Below are 22,242 nucleotides of genomic sequence, written 5' to 3'. Positions count from 1 at the left end.
CGTCCCCTTATGGAACTCCCACTGCCTCAAGGCCCTGAAGAGGTGCCTAGGGTTTTTCTCCTATTATGCCCAGTGGGTCCCCTACTATGCGGACAAGGCCCATCCGCTGATCAAGTCCACCTCTTTTCCCTTGACGGCAGAGGCCCGCTTAGCCTTCCACCGTATCAAGGAAGACATTGCCAAAGCCACCATGCACGCTGTGGACGAATCCATCCCCTTCCAGGTGGAAAGCGACGCGTCCGACTTTGTCCTGGCCGCTACCCTCAATCAGGCGGGGAGACCCGTGGCCTTCTTTTCACGAACCCTCCAAGGCCCGGAGACCAGACACTCCGCTGTTGAGAAGGAGGCCCAGGCGATTGTGGAGGCTGTGCGTCATTGGAGGCACTACCTGGCCGGAAAACGATTTACCCTGCTCACTGACCAACGTTCAGTTGCTTTCATGTTTAACAACAAGCAGAGGGGCAAAATCAAAAATGACAAGATCTTGAGGTGGAGAATCGAACTTTCCACCTACAATTACGAGATCTTGTACCGGCCCGGGAAGCTCAATGAACCCCCGGATGCGCTATCGCGTGGCACCTGCACCAGCGCGCAGATCGATAGACTGCGGGCCCTCCACAATGACCTCTGCCACCCGGGGGTCACCAGGTTCTTCCACTTCATCAAGGCCCGCAACCTGCCTTACTCTATTGAGGAGGTCAGGACCATGACCAGGAACTGCCAAGTCTGCGCTGAGTGCAAACCGCACTTTTATAGACCAGACAGGGCCCACCTGATAAAAGCCACTCGCCCCTTAGCGTTGATTTTAAAGGGCCTCTCCCCTCCTCCGACCGCAATGTGTACTTCCTCAATATTATTGATGAGTACTCCCGTTTCCCGTTCGCCATCCCCTGCCTGGACATGACCAGTGCCACGGTCATTAAATGTCTGAACGACCTCTTCACCCTGTTCGGTTTCCCCAGCTATATCCATAGCGACTGGGGCTCATCGTTTATGAGCGACGAACTCCGTCAGTACCTGCTAACTAGGGGTATTGCCACAAGCAGGACCACCAGTTACAACCCCCGGGGGAACGGACAGGTGGAAAGAGAAAATGCAACAGTTTGGAAGGCCGCCCTGCTAGCCTTAAAGTCTAGGGGCCTTCCAACCTCCCGCTGGCAGGATGTGCTCCCCGATGCGCTCCACTCTATTCGGTCACTGCTCTGCACTGCCACTAACGCCACCCCTCATGAGAAAATGTTTGTCTTCCCAAGGAAGTCCACATCGGGGACATCGCTACCGCCATGGCTGACGTCCCCAGGGCCGGTCCTACTGAGAAGGCACGTGAGGACCCATAAAACGGACCCCCTGGTCGAGAGGGTCGACCTCCTCCACGCCAACCCCCAGTATGCTTACATTGCATACCCGGACGGGCGGGAGGACACAGTCTCCATAAGAGACCTTGCACCCTCGGGGGCCGCAGTAACCCACTACTCACTACCACCACCCACCCCCACGATCCGATATCCAGCCCCAGCAGACGGCAGGCCTGGGCCCCGCGACCCGCTCGACATCTACGAGGACGACACGCCTGTGCCACAGCCCACGCAGGACTCGACGCCGGAAGCTCCACTACCCCTGCCGTCGCCACGCCGATCACAGCGCCAGACAAGACCTCCGGAGAGACTCCAATACACTAACTTTTAATACACTTCACCCCGCCGGACTCAATTTTAAACAAGGGTTAAATGTGGTAAACCACTGTTTGTATTCCACTGTGTACATGCCTGGACATGCCTCGGCTGACTCCTCCCACAAGTCCTAGTATAAAGGTGACTGCTCCCCAGCCCTTTGTATTTCTGGACCGGTCGACCACTCGAGGCAGACCTTCATTCTTTTGTTAATAAAAGCCTTTAGTTACTCTCTTAACTCTCAGTCTTTTATGAGTAATTGATAGCGCATCACTCCCATACCTACTGGGAGAGGAGAGAAGCTGTGTAACACTGGCGGCACACTATGTTACAGCTTGCCATGAACAGAGGGACAACCAGTAAACTAAAAGAGTATATATAAAAAATGCGAATGTATATTTATACACTCGGGGATATACCTGTTTATACAATGTATGAATAGAACTGCGTTTATGTGTTCAACCATAAATGTATTTTGATGCTTTGGCAACATAAGATGTACCTTATCATGCCAATAAAGCGATTTGAATTTGAATTTGAATTTGAGTGGGGCAGAGAGAGAGAGAGTGTGGGGCGGAGAGAGAGAGGAGATTGGAGGGGAGAGGGGTGATGGAGGGAGGAGGAGGGGATGGGAGGGGAGGAGGAGATAGGAACTCGGTGGTGGCCGGGGGGGGGCGGCAAAGAGTACAGACGTACAGTGGGGATGGCGGAAGAACGTGATCCGGGTCTAAAAGGTGGGGCGGGGGGCCGTTGAGAGCGAGAATGTGATCCGGATGGTAAGAGGGATCATGTTCTCTGATCCCCGCCCCCTTTACATCCACATCACGGTTTCACTCTCCTCCCCCCAGACCTGGTTGATTTTTCAGAAAGCTCGGTGTGTGTGTGGCAAGTGACATCATCGGACTGGACGAAATCCGGAAGTCATGACACTGTCACAATTCACTTCATACCCAATAAACCTGTTATCAATCCGTGACCCACACACAATGCCCCATCTATGGCGATGTGGGTTGGGGGGGGGGGGGGGTGGGTGGGTAAGGTCAGAAACCCAGGGTGGGGGTGGGGGATGGTGGAGGTTAGGAACTTGGGATGGGGTGGGGGACGGGGGGGGAAGTTCAGAGACTTGGACGGGGGGAGAATGTCTGAAACACGGGGGGAGGTGGTCAGGAACATGGATGGGGGGGCAGGAACGTGGGCGGGGGCGAGAGGAGGTCAGGAACGTGGGCGGGGGCGAGAGGAGGTCAGGAACGTGGGCGGGGGAGAGGAGGAGGTCAGGAACGTGGGCGGGGGGAGAGGAGGTCGTCAGGAACGTGGGCGGGGGGGGAGGAGGTCAGGAATGTGGGCGGGGGCGAGAGGAGGTCAGGAACGTGGGCGGGGGGGAGAGGAGGTCAGGAACGTGGGCGGGGGCGAGAGGAGGTCAGGAATGTGGGCGGGGGCGAGAGGAGGTCAGGAACGTGGGCGGGGGGCGAGGGGAGGTCAGGAACGTGGGCGGGGGCGAGAGGAGGTCAGGAACGTGGGCGGGGGCGAGAGGAGGTCAGGAACGTGGGCGGGGGCGAGAGGAGGTCAGGAACGTGGGCGGGGGCGAGAGGAGGTCAGGAACGTGGGCGGGGGCAAGAGGAGGTCAGGAGCGTGGGCGAGAGGAGGTCAGGAACGTGGGCGGGGGCGAGAGGTGGTCAGGAACGTGGGCGGGGGCGAGAGGAGGTCAGGAACGTGGGCGGGGGCGAGAGGAGGTCAGGAACGTGGGCGGGGGCGAGAGGAGGTCAGGAACGTGGGCGGGGGGAGAGGAGATCAGGAACGTGGGCGGGGGGGGGTGCAGGAACTTGTTTGGGGGGTGGGTGAAGGTCTTAACCCGCGAGGGTGAGCCCTGTCTGTTCCAAGTGAGCTCTGTTCTGTCTGGAGTCGGCAGTCGGAATGCCTCGAATTACACTCTGCAAAGTGTGAGAAGTCACACAACACCAGGTTATTGTCCAACAGCTTTATTTGAAATCACAAGCTTTCGGAGCGTTGCTCCTTTGTCGGGTGAAGTGAAGAGATGCATATAGGCACAGCATATGTAGTCAGAGAATACTGCCAGATGATTACAGGTAATCTTTCTAACTGCCCTTTATCACACCTCGGCAGAGAGATAATCACAGCAATCAACAGTGTGAATGGTGTCCAAACAGGTCAGTCAGGAAAACATTACATCAAAGAACAATGAGGTGGGGTCACAAGGGGTCAAATGTTATAGATGCTGAGGTCTGTATGAAAAGCAAAAAACAATAAAAAGAAAACATTTTTTTTTGCTGGAAATCACAGCAGGTCCGGCCGCATCTGTGTAGAGAGAACAAGCCAACGACGACTCGAGTCTGGATGACTCTACGTCAGGTGGGGTTACATGTAGCGTGACATGAACCCAAGATCCCGGTTGAGGCCGTCCTCATGAGTGCGGAACTTGGCTATCAGTTTCTGCTCGACGATTTTGCGTTGTCGTATGTCTCGAAGGCCGCCTTGGAGAATGCTTACCCGAAGATCGGAGGCTGAATGTCCTTGACTGCTGAAGTGTTCCCCGACTGGGAGGGAACACTCCTGCCTGGCGATTGTTGTGCGGTGTCCGTTCATCCGTTGTCGCAGTGTCTGCATGGTCTCACCGACGTACCATGCTCCGGGGCATCCTTTCCTGCAACGTATGAGGTAGACAATGTTGGCCGAGTCACATGAGTATGTACCATGTACCTGGTGGGTGGTGTCCTCACGTGTGATGATGGTATCTGTGTTGATGATCTGGCATGTCTTGCAGAGGTTGCCGTGGCAGGGTTGTGTGGTGTCGTGGTCGCTGTTCTCCTGAAAGCTGGGTAATTTGCTGCGAACGATGGTCTGTTTGAGGTTAGGCGGCTGTTTGAAGGCGAGTAGTGGAGGCGTGGGGATGGCCTTAGCAAGGTGTTCGTCGTCATCGATGACATGTTGAAGGCTGCGAAGAACATGGCGTAGTTTCTCCGCTCCGGGGAAGTACTGGACGACGAAGGGTACTCTGTTGGTTGTGTCCCGTGTTTATCTTCTGAGGAGGTCTATGCGATTTTTCACTGTAGTCCGTCGGAACTGTCGATCGACAAGTCGAGCGTCATATCCCGTTCTTACGAGGGCGTCTTTCAGCGTCTGTAGGTGTCCATCGCGTTCCTCCTCGTCTGAGCAGATCCTGTGTATTCGCAGGGCTTGTCCATAGGGGATGGCTTCTTTAACGTGGTTAGGGTGGAAGCTGGAGAAGTGGAGCATCGTGAGGATGTCCGTAGGCTTGCGGTAGAGTGAAGTGCTGAGGTGTCCGTCTTTGATGGAGATTCGTGTGTCCAAGAATGAAACCGATTCTGAGGAGTAATCCATGGTGAGTTTGATGGTGGGATGGAACTTGTTGATGTTACCGTGTAGTCTTTTCAGTGATTCTTCGCCGTGGGTCCATAGGAAGAAGATGTCGTCAATGTATCTGGTGTATAACGTTGGTTGGAGGTCCTGTGCAGCGAAGAAGTCTTACTCTGCAAAGCAATTGATTACGTAGGCAGGCAGGATCTAATTACACATTCCAAAGAAACTGCTGGGTGTATCTTGTCCTCCAAGGGGACCAATCAGCAATCAGGGCTTGTCATCCAAGGGGACCAATCAGAGCTTTAGGTGTTACAACTAAACAAGTCCAAGTAAAATACGGCCCAGTGCCATAGGAAAATGTTGGATTTCAATGGAGAGCATTTTTAAATTGTAGAGGAGCATTTAAATTTACTCTTGGAAAATAAAAGGTAAAGATTTTCTTCGAGAGATTGCTAATGGCTTCCATGGGCAAATTAGCAGGCATTTAGAAAAGGTCAGACTCTTGTTCTTAGTGCGGTGACATCTGAATGTTAAAACTGACAGTCTTTTTCCTGAACTCTCTTCTGATGCCACAGTGACTGACTTAGAGAAACCCCCAAAACCTTTGAATGCGCCGTTCCATAGAAATTTGATGGGAAATTTACCGGGATGTTTTCCACTTTAAGAAATCAGATTGTTAATCTTGCCACTTTTATTTTTTTAATGATAACTAATACAAATGCTAACTTTAGTTTCTGTTGGGCGAGTTTGGTTTAGACAAGACTCACTGCGAGCAGCCGAGGAGAGCGGACCGAGCCAGGAACCAGAGCAGAGGCCAGTAAATAAAGAGCGTGGTCGGAGAGGGGCCTGAACTCACTGTGAGCAGCTGAGGAGAGCGGACCGAGCTAGGAACCGGAACAGAGGCCAGTAAATAAAGAGCGTGGTCGGAGAGGGGCCTGAACTCACTGCGAGCAGCTGAGGAGAGCGGACCGAGCTAGGAACCGGAACAGAGGCCAGTAAATAAAGAGCGTGGTCGGAGAGGGGCCTGAACTCACTGCGAGCAGCTGAGGAGAGCGGACCGAGCTAGGAACCGGAACAGAGGCCAGTAAATAAAGAGCGTGGTCGGAGAGGGGCCTGAACTCACTGCGAGCAGCTGAGGAGAGCGGACCGAGCTAGGAACCGGAACAGAGGCCAGTAAATAAAGAGCGTGGTCGGAGAGGGGCCTGAACTCACTGCGAGCAGCTGAGGAGAGCGGACCGAGCTAGGAACCAGAGCAGAGGCCAGTAAATAAAGAGCGTGGTCGGAGAGGGGCCTGAACTCACTGCGAGCAGCTGAGGAGAGCGGACCGAGCTGAGAACCGGAACAGAGAGGACAAAATCCAGGAGTCCAAAAAATCACGGTGTGATGTCACAGGACAGCAGGTAGGTGATTGGTTGGTGAGTTTTAAGGTTTTTTTTTCTCTCTAACCTAGGACAGTGGTTTAAACTCGGAGTGGGAAACTATAACATACTGTATTAAATTTATAGCTTAACTAGTTAAACTAATCAATGATTATTTGTTGTTATATTAATTAAAGACTTTAACTAATTAAATAAATAAAATAAGTCTAGACTTATTTGGGAGGAGGCGGCGGAGCTGGGCGAGACCAGAGCGGGAGCAGAGCGAGAGGCAGCAACTCAACAGAGGCAGAATCCGAAAGAGTGACGTCATGTATGAAAAGTGACGTCGGCACAAGGGAAGGAGCTGATTGGTGAGTAGCTGGGGAATGCTTTTTGTCAAGTTAAGTTTATTTCTGCTAAGTTAGTTCTTAGTCTATTAAATAGAGGCATGGCAGGGCAGCTCAGTCCTATGGAGTGCACATCCTGTGCCATGTGGGAAGTCCTGGACGCTTCGCGTAGTCTGGACGACCACATGTGCGGGAAGTGTCGCCAGCTACAGCAACTCGAGCTCCGGGTTTTGGAGCTTGAGCGGCGGCTGGAGTCACTGCAGTGCATCCATGAGGCTGAGAGTTACATGGATAGCACGTTTCTAGAGGTGGTCATAGAGTCATAGGGGGTGATTTTAGCTCAGGTGCGGGATGGTGTCGTGTTATCCGAATTTCGTGTTTCCCACATGAATCTAAATGGATGTGGGAGATTGATGCAATTTTAACTCAATTAGCCAGTTGATTTCCAATGTGTGGGAAGCCTTTGCAAAGGGATTTTTCATGACTGAAAGTCCCCTCCGATGATGTCATTGTTGCTGCTGCATTTAAGGTCTGCAACAAGCCTTGCTTCTTCTGCAGACTGCCAACCTTTTGCCCTTTCATGCTAGAGGGACCTGGAGGCAGAATGACCAGCGAGAGACCTAGGTCTGCGCCCAGGTTTGATGATGTGGCCCTGCAAGCTTTAGTTGAGGAAGCAGGAGCTCAAAGAGGTGCTCTTCCCTTCTTCAGCAGACCAAGGCTGTGTGGATCCAGGTGGCAGAGGAAGTCAACTCATTATCAGTACCCCGCAGAACCTGGATACAGTGCAGGAAGAGATTTCATGACCTTCTGCGCACTAGAAAACTGAGTATGGATTTCCCATCACACTCAATCTGAACCCCATTGCCTTTCCTCACCAGCACTCAGCTTTAGCAATCTCTTCCTCCACATCCCACTTGACACTGACATCCATGCACCCTTATCCATTCCTTTTCTCCCTATGGTCACATTCACATCACTATTCGGCTATGCAGCCCTCACACTCCCTATCACTCTGATGCTTTGAACACAACTGACAACACACAGGGAGGGCCCTTGGTCTTGCCACCTCACTCCATCTTTGTCTCCTTCTAAGTATCTATGCTATGGAATCTCTACTCTCACTCCTTCATTCTCACTCAACCTCCACTTGTCTCCCTCATTGCAGGAAAAGAGAGCTCACAATAAGCGAGAAAGAGCGAGGACAGGAGGAGGGCCACCCTCACTAGCCCATCTCACCCCCTGGGAGGAGGCGGTCCTGGAGATCGTAGAAGTGGAGGAAGATGCGCAAGTGGGGACGGACAGACGGGTGCATCACAGCAAGCTGGTGACAGAATAGTTTTCCATCTCTCTCATTGACATTGCATGAGTCGCTGATAATGATTCTGAAGTTCTAACAGATGGACTTATGATCATCTGCGATATGCAATGTGCATGTAACCTTGGCATCACATCTCTGACTCTTTCCTTTACTCCCCCACAGGACCATCGCAAGCCCCCGTCCCCACTAGCCAGGAGGAAGAGCCTGAGCATCCAGGCTCCTCAGAGGAAGCTGTAACCTCTGAGGGTGCAGCATCAGCAAAATGCAGTGCACCCAGCACCAGCGCAGACACTCACACCTCGGTGGGACCTTCGGGACATAGAGTAGTGTTGTCACCTAGTGTATCACAGCTCACAAGTGAGCATCAGCAGATTGTGGAGACAGGGACAGCAGTGGAGAGTGCTAGTCAGTGGGCGCAGGACTCTGCCAGCTCGGCTCAGCAGCATGTCGACCCTCTGCCTCTGGGTCCATCCATAAGATCTCTTGGCCCCCTGATGTGCAGCAAGGTACTCTCAAGCCACTTCCAAGTGCTGGCCCCTTCTGGCCTGTGCAGCTTCAGGTGGGTGAGCAGCAGCCTGGTGCTCCTGTTGCTGCTGCTGTTGTTCCTGGTTCTGCTGGTGCCGCAGCTGGTGTTCGAGCTCATCTAATGCCCAGAAGGGAAGGAAATAAATGGCTCCCATGCTTCTGGTATATGCCTCCGTTAAGGAAGCGCTGAGTGAAGGTGGTGAGAGGGGTTTCCCAGGAGTTCACACTGGTGATGGGCGTGAGGCTCCAACCTTCCACAGGTGTGGTTAAGCCTTCTAAAAGTTGCCCCAGACCCGAGACCACTAAGTCCTGCCACCTGCAAATCATGACTGTTCAAATCTCCTCTTTAATGGTTGGCCTGCAGTTGATAGTCAGCAATGTAATAGTGCTCCCGCCAGGTTTCACATTCGTGATTCCCACCAGGCGTGTTTTAGATGGGAAAAGGGTTAAAGTTGCAAGGGCCTGTTAAAATAGGATTATAGAGGCCATTTAGTGGTAATTAAGGGGCTTAAAGACCAGTCCCGCCTGTTGGATGCAGGACGGAGTCAGGACCATCAGACACGCCGGAGTTAAAATTGCTTGGAGTCGGGAACCAGGCGGGGGGGGGTCCCGCCCGCCCGCCATTTTTTGCGATTTTAATCCCCTGCCCACCTTAAAGCCCGCTTCACGGCCCAATGAAAATTGAGGCCATAGAGTTATACAGCACAGAAAGAGGCCCTTTGTCCCATCGTGTCTGTGCCGGCCATCAAGCCCTTATCTATTCTAATCCCATTTTCCAGCACTTGGTCCGTAGCCTTGTATGCTATGGCGTTTCAACTGCTCATCTAAATGCTTCTTGAATGCTGTGAGGATTCCTGCCTCTACCTCCCTTTCAGGCAGTGAGTTCCAGATTCCAACCACCCTCTGGGTGAAAAAGTTTTTCCTCAAATCCCCTCTAAACCTCCTGCCCCTTACCTTGGAATGATGTCCCCTAGTTATTGACCCCTCTACTAAGGGGAAAAGTTCCTTTCTTTCTACCCTTATCTATGCCCCTCATAATTTGGTACACCTCCATCAGGTCCCCCCTCAGCCTTCTCTGCTCTAAGGAATACAACCCCAGCCTGGTCACCCCGCAGCTTAAGAGTGTGCAGGCAGAGCGGGAATGGGTGACTGCCAGACAGAAGAGGACCACCAGGCAGGTAGTGCAGGAGTTCCTGGAGTGCATCGCGCTCTCCAACCAGTATTCTGTTCTGAGTACTGGTTGGAGCGCGATGGTTCCTCTGGGGAGTGCAGCCAGAGTCAAGTTCATGGCACCACGGGTGGCACAGCCGCACAGGGGGGGAGGAAAAAGAGTGGAAGAGCAACAGTGGTAGGGGATTCGACAGTTAGGGGAGCAGACAGATGTTTCTGCGGCCGCAGATAAATAACTCCAGGATGGTATGTTGCCTCCCTGATGCCAGAGTCAAAGATGTCACTGAGCGGCTACAGGACACTCTGAGGGGGGAGGGTGAACAGCCAGAGGTCATTGTCCATATCAGTACCAACGACATAGGCAGAAAGAGGAATGAGGTCCTGCAGGCAGAGTTTAGGGAGCTAAGAGTGAGATTACAAAGTAGGACCTCAAAGGTAGTAATCTCCGGATTACTACCGGTGCCACGTGCTAGTGAGTACAGGAATAGGAGGACAGAACAGATGAATGCGTGGCTGGAGAGATGCTGCAGCAGGGAGGGCTTTAGATTCCTGAGGCATTGGGACCGTTTCTGGGGAAGGTGGGACCTGTACAAGTCGGACAGGTTACACCTCAACAGAGCCGGGACCAATATTCTTGCGGGGAGGTTTGCTAGTGCTGTTGGGGAGGGTTTAAACTAGCTTGGCAGGGGGATGGGCACCAGCATATAGGAGTAGAAAAGAGGAATAAGGTGCATAAAATAGTGAGTGTGTTGGATAGTACTAGAGAAGATAGTACTAGAGGCGGTAGTAGTACCATATTAGATAGGAGCAGACTAAGAAAAATTCAAAAATGGATTTAGAATGCATTTAGTAAAAGCACAAAGTGTGGTGAATAAGGTTGGTGAGCTACAAGCGCAATTAGCTGTGTGGCAATATGATGTGGCAATAACGGAAACGTGGCTTAAAAACGGTGAAGACTGGGTATTTAATATTCAAGGGTACAAGGTGTTCAGAAATGATAGGGAAGGAAAAAAGGGAGGTGGAGTGGCAGTGCTGATTAAGGAAGACATTGTAGTGTTGGAAAGGGAGGATGTTCTTGAGGGGACAAGGACAGAATCTATTTGGTTAGTGGTGAGGAGCAAAAAAGGTATGATCACGCTATTGGGGGTATTCTATAGGCCTCCAAATAGTGAGAGGGAGGTAGAGGAGCAAATCTGCAGGGAAATCGCAGAGATATGCAAGAGCTATAGAGTGGTGATATTGAGGGAATTTAATTACCCAAATATCAATTGGGATAATGCTAGGGTAAAGGGAAAGGAGGGGGTGGAATTTCTGAAATGTGTTCAGGAGAATTCCCTTGACCAATATGTTCTTGGCCCAACTAGGAAGGAGGCATTGCTAGATCTGGTGCTGGGGAATGAGGTGGGCCAGGTCGACCAAGTGTCTGTGGGAGAACACTTGGGTAGGAGTGATCATCGTACCATAAGATTTAGATTAGCAATGGAGAGGAGCAAGGAACAATCTAGAGTGGAACTTCTAAACTGGAATAGGGCTAACTTCAATGGGATGCGAAAGGATCTAGCCAGGGTAAAATGGAACCAAAGACTGACAGGAAAAACTGTAACAGAACAATGGGTGATCTTTAAGGAGGAGATGTTCCAAGTACAGGCTAGGTACATTCCAACAAGAGGGAAGGGTAAGGGAATCAAAGCAAGGGCTCCTTGGACGACGAGGGAAATAGAGAAGATGATGAACCAAAAATGAGGGTGTATGATAAATGTCAGGTGAATTCTTCAAGGGAGAACCAAACCAAATACAGTAAGTTGAGAGGGGATGTGAAGATGAAAATAAGATTGGCAAAGAGAGCATATGAGAGTAGAATGCCGGTTAGCATAAAAGGGAACCCAAAAATCTTCTACTGGCATGTAAACAGGCAGTAAGAGGCGGGATGGGGCCTATTGGAGACAAAGAAGGTCATATATGCTTAGAGGCACAGGGCAAGGCTAGAATACTCAATGGGCCAGAAATTCCAGGCCAGAAGCGTGAGTACGGTCGGGTTACTCACGCATCTGGCCGTTGGAAATGCCGGCGTTCAGCAGGAACAGCGCATGCGGGGAACGCCGGCATTTCCAGACCCGAGGTCTATTCACAGCGCGTGCGACTGCACAGGCAGCGCTTGCGCAGTGAACTTTGTAGATTTCACTGATGGATTCAGTGAGGGTAAGTCCCTAGAACTTGCACTTAAAAAAAGCAAGTGTAAAGTTGTTCATTGGCTGGGGAAGGAGATATATTTTATGGAGGAGCTTATGAAATGCAATATTTAGGTTTGGGAAAGGGAGGGAAGTTATTTTAAGAAATTTTAACTAAGTTTTAAACTTTAATTTTTTTTTTTTTTTTAAAACGGGTTTTCAGAACGGTAGGTAGAAGGAGCAATTGTGGCTTTGTGAATGGAATGTGAGAATGAGTTATGTATGTATGTCCACATATATTCCTTTACGTATATGTATGTATGTTTTATATTCCTTTACTAATGTGTATGAATGTATATTTTTAATTATGATTTTCCAATAAGTTACTTTCTCTGAAAGTCATAATTAAATAATACATTCATACACATAAGTAAAGGAATATATACATAACACGCAAAGGAATATATACAGACATACATACTTTCAGAAGCTCCACGATAAGAAATATCTTCCTCCGCAGCCTCTGGAGCAACTGTACCCATGCTTTTTTCATGTGTAAGTTGTAATGACTGGACCTCACTGAAAGCATTAATGAAAGCGGCGAATTATACTGCGCACGCGCTGCCTGTGCAGTCGCACGCGTTCTGCCTCTGAACCCCTTCGTTCAGAGGACAGGAAATGCCGGTTTTCCCCACATGCACTGTGCATGCTGAAAACCGGCATTTCATCCGGTCAGATGCGTAAGTATCCCGACCGTACTAGCGCATTTGGAAGGGAATTACTGGGCCAACATTTTACATGTCAATAAAATAAAAAATTTAACAATTGCACAACTTGCCCCCTCGCATCTGCGACTGAGGGTCCAAGGAGGTGCATTGCGCAAGAGGTCATCATCGTACGTATCCTCACACTGTTCCCTTTGGGGAACTGTATGAAGTGGTGGAAGGATTTATGGCCGTGATTAACGCTCATTCCGTGACCGTAACCATCTTTGAACCAGCCATTAGGGTGGTTAGTCCTGTGGCGGGCGGGTTTTACGGGCTCCCACAACCCATCTGAGGGGGGGGGGGGCCACCAACACCCACGGACGCAAGCATCCCACTGGATGTCCACCCAGAATTTAAAGTTGGAGCTCCGACTCCACTTGCCGGGACTGTCTGGAGTGGGGTTCAAAACCCTACTCCTTCTGGCCCAGCGGCGGGGATGCTTACTGCTACGCAAAAGGCCCACTCCGCACAAAAGGTGACACCCATACGTTTCCTGCGCCTTTTCCCTCCCCGTGACTGGAGCCCTATGCTGCCATTTCACGTTGCTAATTGGATTGGGCCTTTGTCATAGCGGTAGGATCCCCGCCGCTGGGCCAGATCAGGGTAGGGTTTCGAACCCCGCTCCAGACAGTCCCGGCAAGTGGAGTCGGAGCTCCGGCTCTAAATTCTGGGTTGACATCCAGTGGGATATTTGCGTCCGTGGGTGTGGGTGGCCCCCCCCTCCTTGTATAGCTTGTGGGAGCCCGTAAAACCCTCCCGCCATAGGACTAACCGCCCTAATGGCTGGTTCAAAGATGGTTATGGTCACGGAATGAGCGTTAATCATGGCCATAAATCCTTCCACCACTTCATACAGTTCCCCAAAGGGAACAGTGTGAAGACACGTATGACGACGACATTGCTAAATAAATAAATGGAATTTAAAAAATTCTTTTAGGGCTTTTAAAAGTCTTTAAATTGCTTTAATTCTCTTTAAAACTACTTCAGATTACTCAAAATAATGTAAACATTTTAAAAAGTTTATGAAAGTTACCAAAATCTTCAAAAAACTTCCAAAAACCTATTTAAACTGCTGCTTTGCATGTAAAAATGGTTAGCAGCTTGACAGAAACATTGGGGGCGTGTCCAGTGAAACTGAGACCTCAAGGGGCGTGTCTCACTTGCACTGCACGCTCCTGACTTCGCGCTGGCTGCACTCCTGGGCGGCGTGACGTCATACGCTGCCCGGGATTCTTCTTCTGGAGACACCAATTCCAGGCGTCCCTGGAGCTGATCGGCAGGAGCGCGGGGTAAGTGTAAATACGGGGCTTGCACGCGCTGCAAGCCCCGTTCTGGAATTTCTGGGCCAATGAGTACTTTGTATCGGTGTTACTAAGGAGATGATGCTGACAAAATATCGGTTGAAGTGGAAAAGGTAGAAGCAATGGAAGGGGTGAAAACTGATAGACAGGATATACTGGAAAGGCTGGTATGCTTAGAGTGAACAAGTCACCTGGTCCAGATGGCTTGCATCCCAGGTTGCTAAGGGAATTCGGGGAGGAGATAGCAGAAGGGCTTGCCATAATTTTCCAATCTTCCCTAGATGCGGGGGAGGTGCCTAAGGATTGGAAAGTGGCAAATGTGACACCATTGTTCAAGAAAGGGTGTAAGGACAATCCTAGTAACTACAGGCTGGTCAGTTTAACATCAGTGGGGGGTAAAGTTTTAGAAACAATAATCAAGGAAAAAATTAACGGGCACTTGGAGAGGTTTAAGCTAATTAAGGAGAACCAACACAGATTTGTAAAAGGCAGATCGTGTTTGACTAATCTAATTGAATTTTTTGATGAAGTAACAGAGAGGATTGATGAAGGGAATGCAATGGATGTTGTCTACATGGATTTTCAGAAGCCATTTGACAAAGTACCACATAGAAGGCTGGTTAACAAAATTGAGGCTCATTGAATAGGTGGGTCGATGGCAGCTTGGATAAGGAACTGGCTTAAGGACAGAAAACAACGAGTTGTGGTAAATGGAGGATGGTTGACAGTGGTGTTCCCCAAGGGTCAGTGCTGGGGCCACTGCTTTATATATATATAAAAATAAATAAATGACCTGGATATTGGAATACAGAGTAGAATTTCCCGATGACACCAAACTTGGGGGTGTGGCAAACAGCGATGATGATACCAATCGACTGCAACAGGACATAGAAAGGTTAGTAGAATGGGCAGACAAGTGGCAGATGGAATTTAATACAGAGAAGTGTGAGGTGATGCATTTTGGCAGAAGGAACAGGGAGAGGCAATATACACTTAATGGCACAGTTTTAAAGAGTGTGCAGGGACAGAGGGACCTGGGAGTTAATGTGCATAGGTCCCTGAAGGTGGCAGGACATATTGAGAGAGTGGTTAACAAAGCATATGGGATCTTGGGCTTCATAAATAGAGGTATTGAGTACAAAAGTAGAGAAGTTGTGCTGAACCTTTATAAAGCGCTAGTTAGGCCACAACTGGAGTATTGCATCCAGTTCTGGTCACCAGATTTTAGGAAGGATGTGGAAGGCCCTTGAGAGGGTGCAGAGGAGATTTACCAGAATGGTTCCAGGAATGGGGGATCTTAGCTACAAGGACAGGTTAGAGAAGCTGGATTTGTTTTCATTAGAGCAAAGGAGGTTGAGGGGTGATTTGATAGAGGTGTACAAGATTATGACAGGTTTGGATAGGCTAGATGGGGCAAGGCTGTTCCCACTAGTTGATGGTACAAGGACTAGGGGACACAGATTTAAGGTTTTGGGCAAGAGATACAGGGGGGACGTGAGGAAAAACTTTTTTTACACAGCGAGTGGTGAGGACCTGGAATTTGCTGCCGACGGAAGTGGTGGAAGCGGAGACACTCAATGTTTTCAAGGGGGGACTGGATAGGCACTTGAGGGAAATAAACTTGCAGGGCTACGGGGATAGAGCGGGGGAATGGGACTGACTGGATTGCTCTACAGAGAGCCGGCACAGACTCGATGGGCCGAATGGCGTCCTTCTGTGCCGTTCTGACTCTATGACTATGACAATAGGATTTCTTCAGCCTTACCAGCAGAAATCTGGCCAATCAGCACTCAGCTGCAATAATTTTGCACTTCTCAAGTGGTTTGATGGCCACTTAACTATTAAAGTAATGGCCAAGAATGTTAATCCTGCTCTAAATATCAGGAAACAAACTAAGCATAGCACTGAAAATGCACAGCCTGATTAACTGACAACACTGTTTCTCTGATTTTGAAAGACAATTTTATTATCTCAGGTGCTAGACCCCAAGTATTTACACTTGTAATCAACAGCTGAGTTTTGAAATCAGAACAAAGATTATACTACAATCCAAGTTTTACAAATTGTATGTATAATCTAGTTGCGTAGGTTGCATTATAAACTGTGGGGCAATTATGCAATAACATTTGCAAACAGCTGCCAGATGTCATCTGACGATGTCACATGATCAGATCTCCAGGAATACGTCAAACCAGAGTTGACAACCCTAACTACACCATTTGACATGACAAAATGGTCTCAGGTTTGAGTGCTTTCACTCAAATCAACCCGTTTCAGTTGGGTAAATCGGTCATTTCTTGGTTGGGTGGAGTGGTGAACAGATGCAAAGCTTTCCACCTTACAGCTTGGAAAGATTAATTTTGTCCAATAGGTCCTGCCTCCTGCTCCTGAATCATAGGTTGGCACGAATGGAAGCCCCCCCCCGCCCCATACACACAGATATAGGAGGTTTAGTAACAGGTGGGGCCCTACAATTAAAGTAAAATGTGAGAAAATGGGAACACAACAGCCTTTAATCCTCCTTTATTCAACTATTCTCAATTCAAACATGGCAACCTAAGCTTTGCTTTCAGTATGACATTCAAATCAAACAGGACCAAATCAAATAAAGGAAGTGAGTTTTAGTGGCACATTATGCGCTGCCGACTAATTTAAATGATTGCTGCGTGCAGCCAGCGCTAAACGTGCTGTTGAGTGGCTGCTCGCCTCAGCAGGGGGCCTATGTAATACAGACTAGCACCACTTAAAGCCAGCCTGTAGGTCTTAAAGGGGAGGTGCATTGTGGCTGGAAGTGTCTGTGGAAGAGACTCTGAGCAGGAAGACTGAAATATGGCACAACAGGGGGAGAGAGCATGCTTCAATGTTCTGATGCTGCGCTGAAGGCCTTGGTGGAGGAGGTGGACAGGAGGAGAGTGGTCCTCTATTCACAGGGGGCGAGGAGGCCCTCCAGACAAACTCTGCGAAGGCAGTGGGAGCAGATAGCCCTGGTGATCAATGCCAGGAGTCAAGCCCGGAGGACTTGGATGTAATGGTACAAGAAATTCAATGACTTCACACAAGTGGTCAATGTCAGTGAATTCACTTTCAAATGCCATATCCCACCAACTGCAACACTAGCCTCACACACTGCTCAATGCAGCATACCCCCATCACTCACTGACCAACAATCTCTATCAAACAGACATTCATAGCTTCACTTCACCCTCACACACTTAGCACCGCTGTAAGCCTAATACCCACATCTCTCAGCTTGCACACACTACCAGCTATTCAACCATGACAGTCACATCACCCAAACAGATTGCACCACACTCACTGACACATTTCCCTCTCTCTTGCAGGGCAAGTTGGCGCATAACCGACGGCAGCAGGAGCTAAGCGGCGGGGGACAGGCACGGCTGCATGACCGTACTCCAATGGAGGAGACAGTGCTCGCCATCATTGAAGTGACCATCGCTCAGGCCGTGGCCAGCAGCAGGGCTGAAACCATCGAAGATGATGGTATCCTCATACCTAATCCTCCTTCTCACATCCCACTTCCCCTCAATGTCTTTTAATTTAAAAGCTGCAGATGGTGTAAGCATGCACCTCTTACTTTCCCCCCCTCCCTGAACCGCAACCCCACCCATGTGCCTTTCCCCTTTCAGATACCCAAGAACTGAAACCTGGCCAGGCAGTGGTGGAAGAGGAAGGCAGTGATGATGAAGACACAGCACCGTCACTCGATTTCACGCTCGCAGCCACCAGCTCAGATACTGACACTCTGCATAATTTAGAGGATAGCTTAGATGCAGAATCCGAATGTGGTGAGACACCGGGCATGAGTGGCCTGCAGCCAGGGCAGGAGTCAAGGGTAGCGCAGGTGCCAGCTCCCTGGAGGGTAGAGTCACACACGAGTTCTGCTACAGAGGACTCAGATGAGCATTTTGATGGGGCAGGCTACAGAAGGCAGCAGATTGGTATGTACAATGAAATGCCTGGTGCAGTGGGAAGCCTACTAGAAAGCCTGCGGTCAACGTCAAGGAGTAAAGAGGAGTCCAGCACCAACTTGGCTCAGGACTTTGCGCAGAGCTTGGAGCCCATCCTTTCCAGAGTGGAAGAAGTGGCCAACTCCGTTCGCACACTTGCAGACCCAACCATGATGCAGCGTCCGATGACCAATGTCTCAGCTTCCATTGCAGCACAAGCAGAAACCACCCAACATCTGGGTGCTGCAGTGGAAGCTCAGATTTCTGTTATGCAAGGTCAGCTTGCTGCCATGAAAACTCAGGCTGCTGCCGTCATGGGTGCGGATATCAGTGTTCAAAGGGGCTTGCAGGGTGTCACAACAGCCAAGCAATCGGTCCTCCAACAGACTATTAGGATTGCTGAGGCTCCGCCGCGGGGGAGTGGCAGTGGCTCCATGGAGCACGAACCTGCTGTCCTCTCTCATCATCACGGACAGCATTCATCCTCCCACCACTGCCACTCCACCAGTGCCCTTGCTGTTGCCCGTCAGCCAGCCAGCCCAGATTGCTGCTGCCCATGCTGAGATGGTGCAGTCCAAAACCGGGCCTTCTAGGCCCAGAGCTGCTCGAGGTCGTCCTGCAAGGCCATCTGCAGTGTACCCCACTGAAAGTCAGCAGCCTTCCACCAGCCATGCTGCAGTCACTGGGGTAGCACTGCATAGGAGCATTAGAATTGGCAAAGGCACACACAAGATAGTCACTAAGGGAATGCACAAAGGTGATTAGTTCACTTCTGTACGCAATATGGTATGATTTCATTTATAAATTTGTTTTGGAATGTTTATTTTGTGGTGGCTTTTATTTTTGCATTGTGGCCAAGCAGATACTGTGATGGTCAGTGATAGAGGGAAGGTAAGGTGGTGAATGGAGAATTGGGGTTGCATTTACTAGTATCGCAGTCGGATGAGTTGGTTATGGAGAGCCCGGGCAGAAAGTGACTGTCTCGGTTGCCTCCTTCCTTCCTTTTCCTCCTCCTGCTCCTCAGCTGGTCGCCGTATAACTGGTGGCAAGGGCTGTGCCGTCATGGTGGCGAGGTTGTGCAACATGCAGCAGCCCACCATGTATCTTGACACCCGCTCTGCCGAGTACTGCAGGACTCCTCCAGCGCAGTCTAGGCAGCGGAAGTGGTGCTTCAGCACTCTAATCTGCTTGATAGTATTTTGTGTGGCAGCATGGCTTTCATTACATGCATGCTGCCCACATGTGCGTGGGTTGCGCACTGGAGTCATGTTGTTAATGGATAGTCTTGTCACCCAGTAGCCACCCTTTGTTTTGTTGTGGTGGCTCAAAAGCAGTTGGTACAGCAGACTGCTGCAGAATGAAGGCATCATGACTGCTGCCAGGATACCGGGCATTCAGCTGCATGATTCGCTGCCTATGGTTTCACACCAGCTGGACATTGAGGGAGTGGAATCCCTTCCGGTTCTGGTATATGGTAGAGTTGACATGCGGCGTCCGCAAAGTGACGTGTGTACAGTCAATGGCACCCTGCACCATGGGGAAGCCTGTAATTCTTGCGAAGCTGCGTGCTCGCTCCGCCTGCTGCTCTCTGGCAAGAGGGAATGAAATATATTCACCTCTCTTTGCATACAGAGCATCAGTGACCTGCAACAGTGGACGGCAAACTGGGAAATGTTGCAAATATCTCCTGCTCCAGCCTGGACGGAGCCCGACACATAAAAGTTCATGCCACCGTCCCCTTCACAGCCACTAGCAATGCAGTCCTCGCCCTGCTCTGAGGTTGCAGTAGTGCAGCAGGTGGCAGATTTCAGTGAGGACATCCTTAGGGAAGCGCAGGCATCTGTCACACTGTTCTTCGCTGAGGTTCAGGTAGGAGTATTGCTCCCTGAACATCCTGGGTGGATATGGCCTCCTGCTGAGAGTCCTTCTTCCCCTCCTCCTCCTCCCTCTTCCAGCAGTTTGTTCTGCTCTGTGTCGCCTCTACTTATTCTCCCTGTCAGGCCAAGTGGAATGCTAACTACTGCACCCATGCTGAACCCTTGAAGTCAGGATGAAGTTCATCAGCACCTGCCACACCACTCCCTGTAGACTTTAGCAACTTTAAAGAATTCTAGAACCATCAAACACTTCTACAAACACAGCAAGAGCCAGTAGAAATCAATCAGCAACTAACCTGTAAGTAGTTGCTGATCCCTTTAAATAGCGCTGGTGGGGGCTCCTTCCCGCAGCTTGAGAGGCCGTTTGCTGGAGCTCCAAAATGGCAGTACTGGCTTTCAAATCAGCCTTGCACGCTGATTGACGTCATGATCTGCCTACTCTGCATACTTCCGGCGGACGCGCCGCACGCAAGTTAATGCCCTACCTAAGATGGCGTTTAGCGCGGCCTGCACCAGAAATGTACGTGGCAGGGCGGATGCTATTTTGGAACCTAAATGATACTCGTAGCGTCAAAACAACGGACGCCATGGAGCTAAATTTTGTGGCCACTGTAACATCAAATCCGTTCTCCTCTACATTTATTTTCCACCTCTTATCGCCCAGTTCCTCCGAAGGGCCTTTCTCTACAGATGGGAAGGTGAGTATGTAACCATGTGACAAACCAATAATGCTCCATGTAAGCGCAGGAAGCCAACTCAGTCAGAAAGAACTGATGAAGTTCACTGTGAGTTACACTGGTGGATTACAAAATCAGATCAGGTAGCCCTTCACAGGAATGAATTCACACCATTCGGATTTTGAAGTTTGTTTTTTGTGTTGTAACTTTACTGGCTCTGATCCTGTATTTTGAAGACAAAACTGAAGATTTATGACACTTTACAATTCTCATTTACTCAAAAAAAAAAATCTTTCGCTCACCTGGAGACAGAGGTGTATTCTGTTCAGTCTGCTGCTCAGAAGTAGGTAGGTCCTCAACAAGCTCAACAAAATTTAGCGGGAATATGCCAGAGCGGCCTTTTAGTTGTCCTCGAACCCACTCCTCACTCACATACTCCTTCAGGGCAATAACATCCCCTTCGAAGAAAGTGAGTTCATCAGCCTGGTCTCCCTCAAAGTCGAACCGAGCCACACATCGAGGTCCCCTGGATGACAGGCAGTAGGTCAGTAAGTATCTACATCACACCATTGTACATATTGAAATTTTATGCTTAGAACCCACTGACTATATATAAACATTAACTTCAGTTTCCAAATAACATTTCAATCAAGAACAAGAAATATTTAATAAAGTATATGTTACACGTTCAAATTGCTACCAATAATGTTAACAACTGCTGTATTTGAAAATCATCTGTATACAACAGCACAGGTTTCAGCAATACCCTCATAACAAATGTAAAAATATCCGGCTAGATTTTTTTTCATCCCAAGTTCAATCCCGTCCCATTCCGAATGGCTAGGCACTAGTGCAACACTGGTGCCGTGAGAAGTGCAGTGTGCTGACTGCATACAGTTTTCTATAATAAGCTCATTGTGTAATTATGCACAACCTGCTTTGTGCAGGGCGCGAGCACAATTGGGAAAGGGGTGCATTTTATGCCCTTTGGCAGCATTAGCTAAGGCTGAATGGAGACATGGAAAAGTAGTGCCGTCCAAAAATAAAGAGAAAAGGAAACCTATTGTGGAGGCACGAAACGGAGCTTGTGGGAAGTGATAATGCAGCCCAGCGTCCATCTCTCTGTTCTATGGCTGGCAAAGTGGACATTGTGATGCAGGAGGTGGACGAGAGGAGGGTTGGACCTGTTTGGTACCCCAGGGTATCCTCCCTATAGAGCAGCATGCCCGGAATGAGCCACAGCCCTAAAGGGCATAATGTGGTGATGTGAATGCTCAGTTGGACTACTCCACAGAAATACTGGTCTGAATTCACTAAACTCAGATCAGAATTTTTCATCCACTCTAGTCTGAGCACTGCTAAAACTGACCCCAACGTTGGTCCCACACTACAGGATGGAGTCTCACTGCTTGTATAAATGCAGCATTACTTGCGGAAACCTAGGAGCGGGTAGGGCCTATTAGAGATCATGGGGGTAATCGGTGTGTGGAGGTGGGAGACATTGGTAGGGTTCTTAATGAATACTTTGTATCTGTTTTCACAAAGGAGAGGGGCAAAGCAGACATTGCTATCAGGGAGGAGGAGTGTAAAATACTAGATGAAATAAACATAGCGAGAGAGGAAGTATTAAGGGGTTTAGCAGCTTTAAAAGTGGATAAATCCCCAAGCCCCGATGAGATGTATCCCAGGCTGTGAGCAAAGCAAAAGAGGAAATAGCAGAGGCCCTGACCATCATTTTCCAATCCTCTCTGGCTTCAGGT

At 49.7% G+C, this 22,242-nt stretch overlaps 1 protein-coding gene across 5 annotated transcripts in view; it reads right to left on the bottom strand.

Moving 5' to 3' along the window:
- Positions 1–3,630: 3,630 nt before the first annotated feature.
- Positions 3,631–22,242, bottom strand: part of sh3d19 (SH3 domain containing 19) — a 199,742-nt gene continuing 181,130 nt past the window's right edge. For all 5 annotated transcript variants that reach the window (XM_086011738.1, XM_086011731.1, XM_086011750.1 and 2 more), the window contains 2 exons: positions 20,785–21,008; positions 3,631–5,176 (listed from right to left, as the gene is read on the bottom strand). In XM_086011738.1, the coding sequence (XP_085867864.1) occupies positions 5,172–5,176; positions 20,785–21,008 (229 nt within the window). In that variant the 3' untranslated portion in view covers positions 3,631–5,171. The remainder of the gene's footprint in view (positions 5,177–20,784; positions 21,009–22,242) is intronic.

Source organism: Somniosus microcephalus, chromosome 2, assembly GCF_052327205.1.
Source record: "Somniosus microcephalus isolate GS21.2 chromosome 2, FLI_Smic_1.0, whole genome shotgun sequence".
NCBI classification, from domain to species: Eukaryota; Metazoa; Chordata; class Chondrichthyes; order Squaliformes; family Somniosidae; genus Somniosus; species Somniosus microcephalus.
Note: the sequence above shows the minus strand (reverse complement) of the source record. Positions and strands in the feature narration are given on the sequence as shown.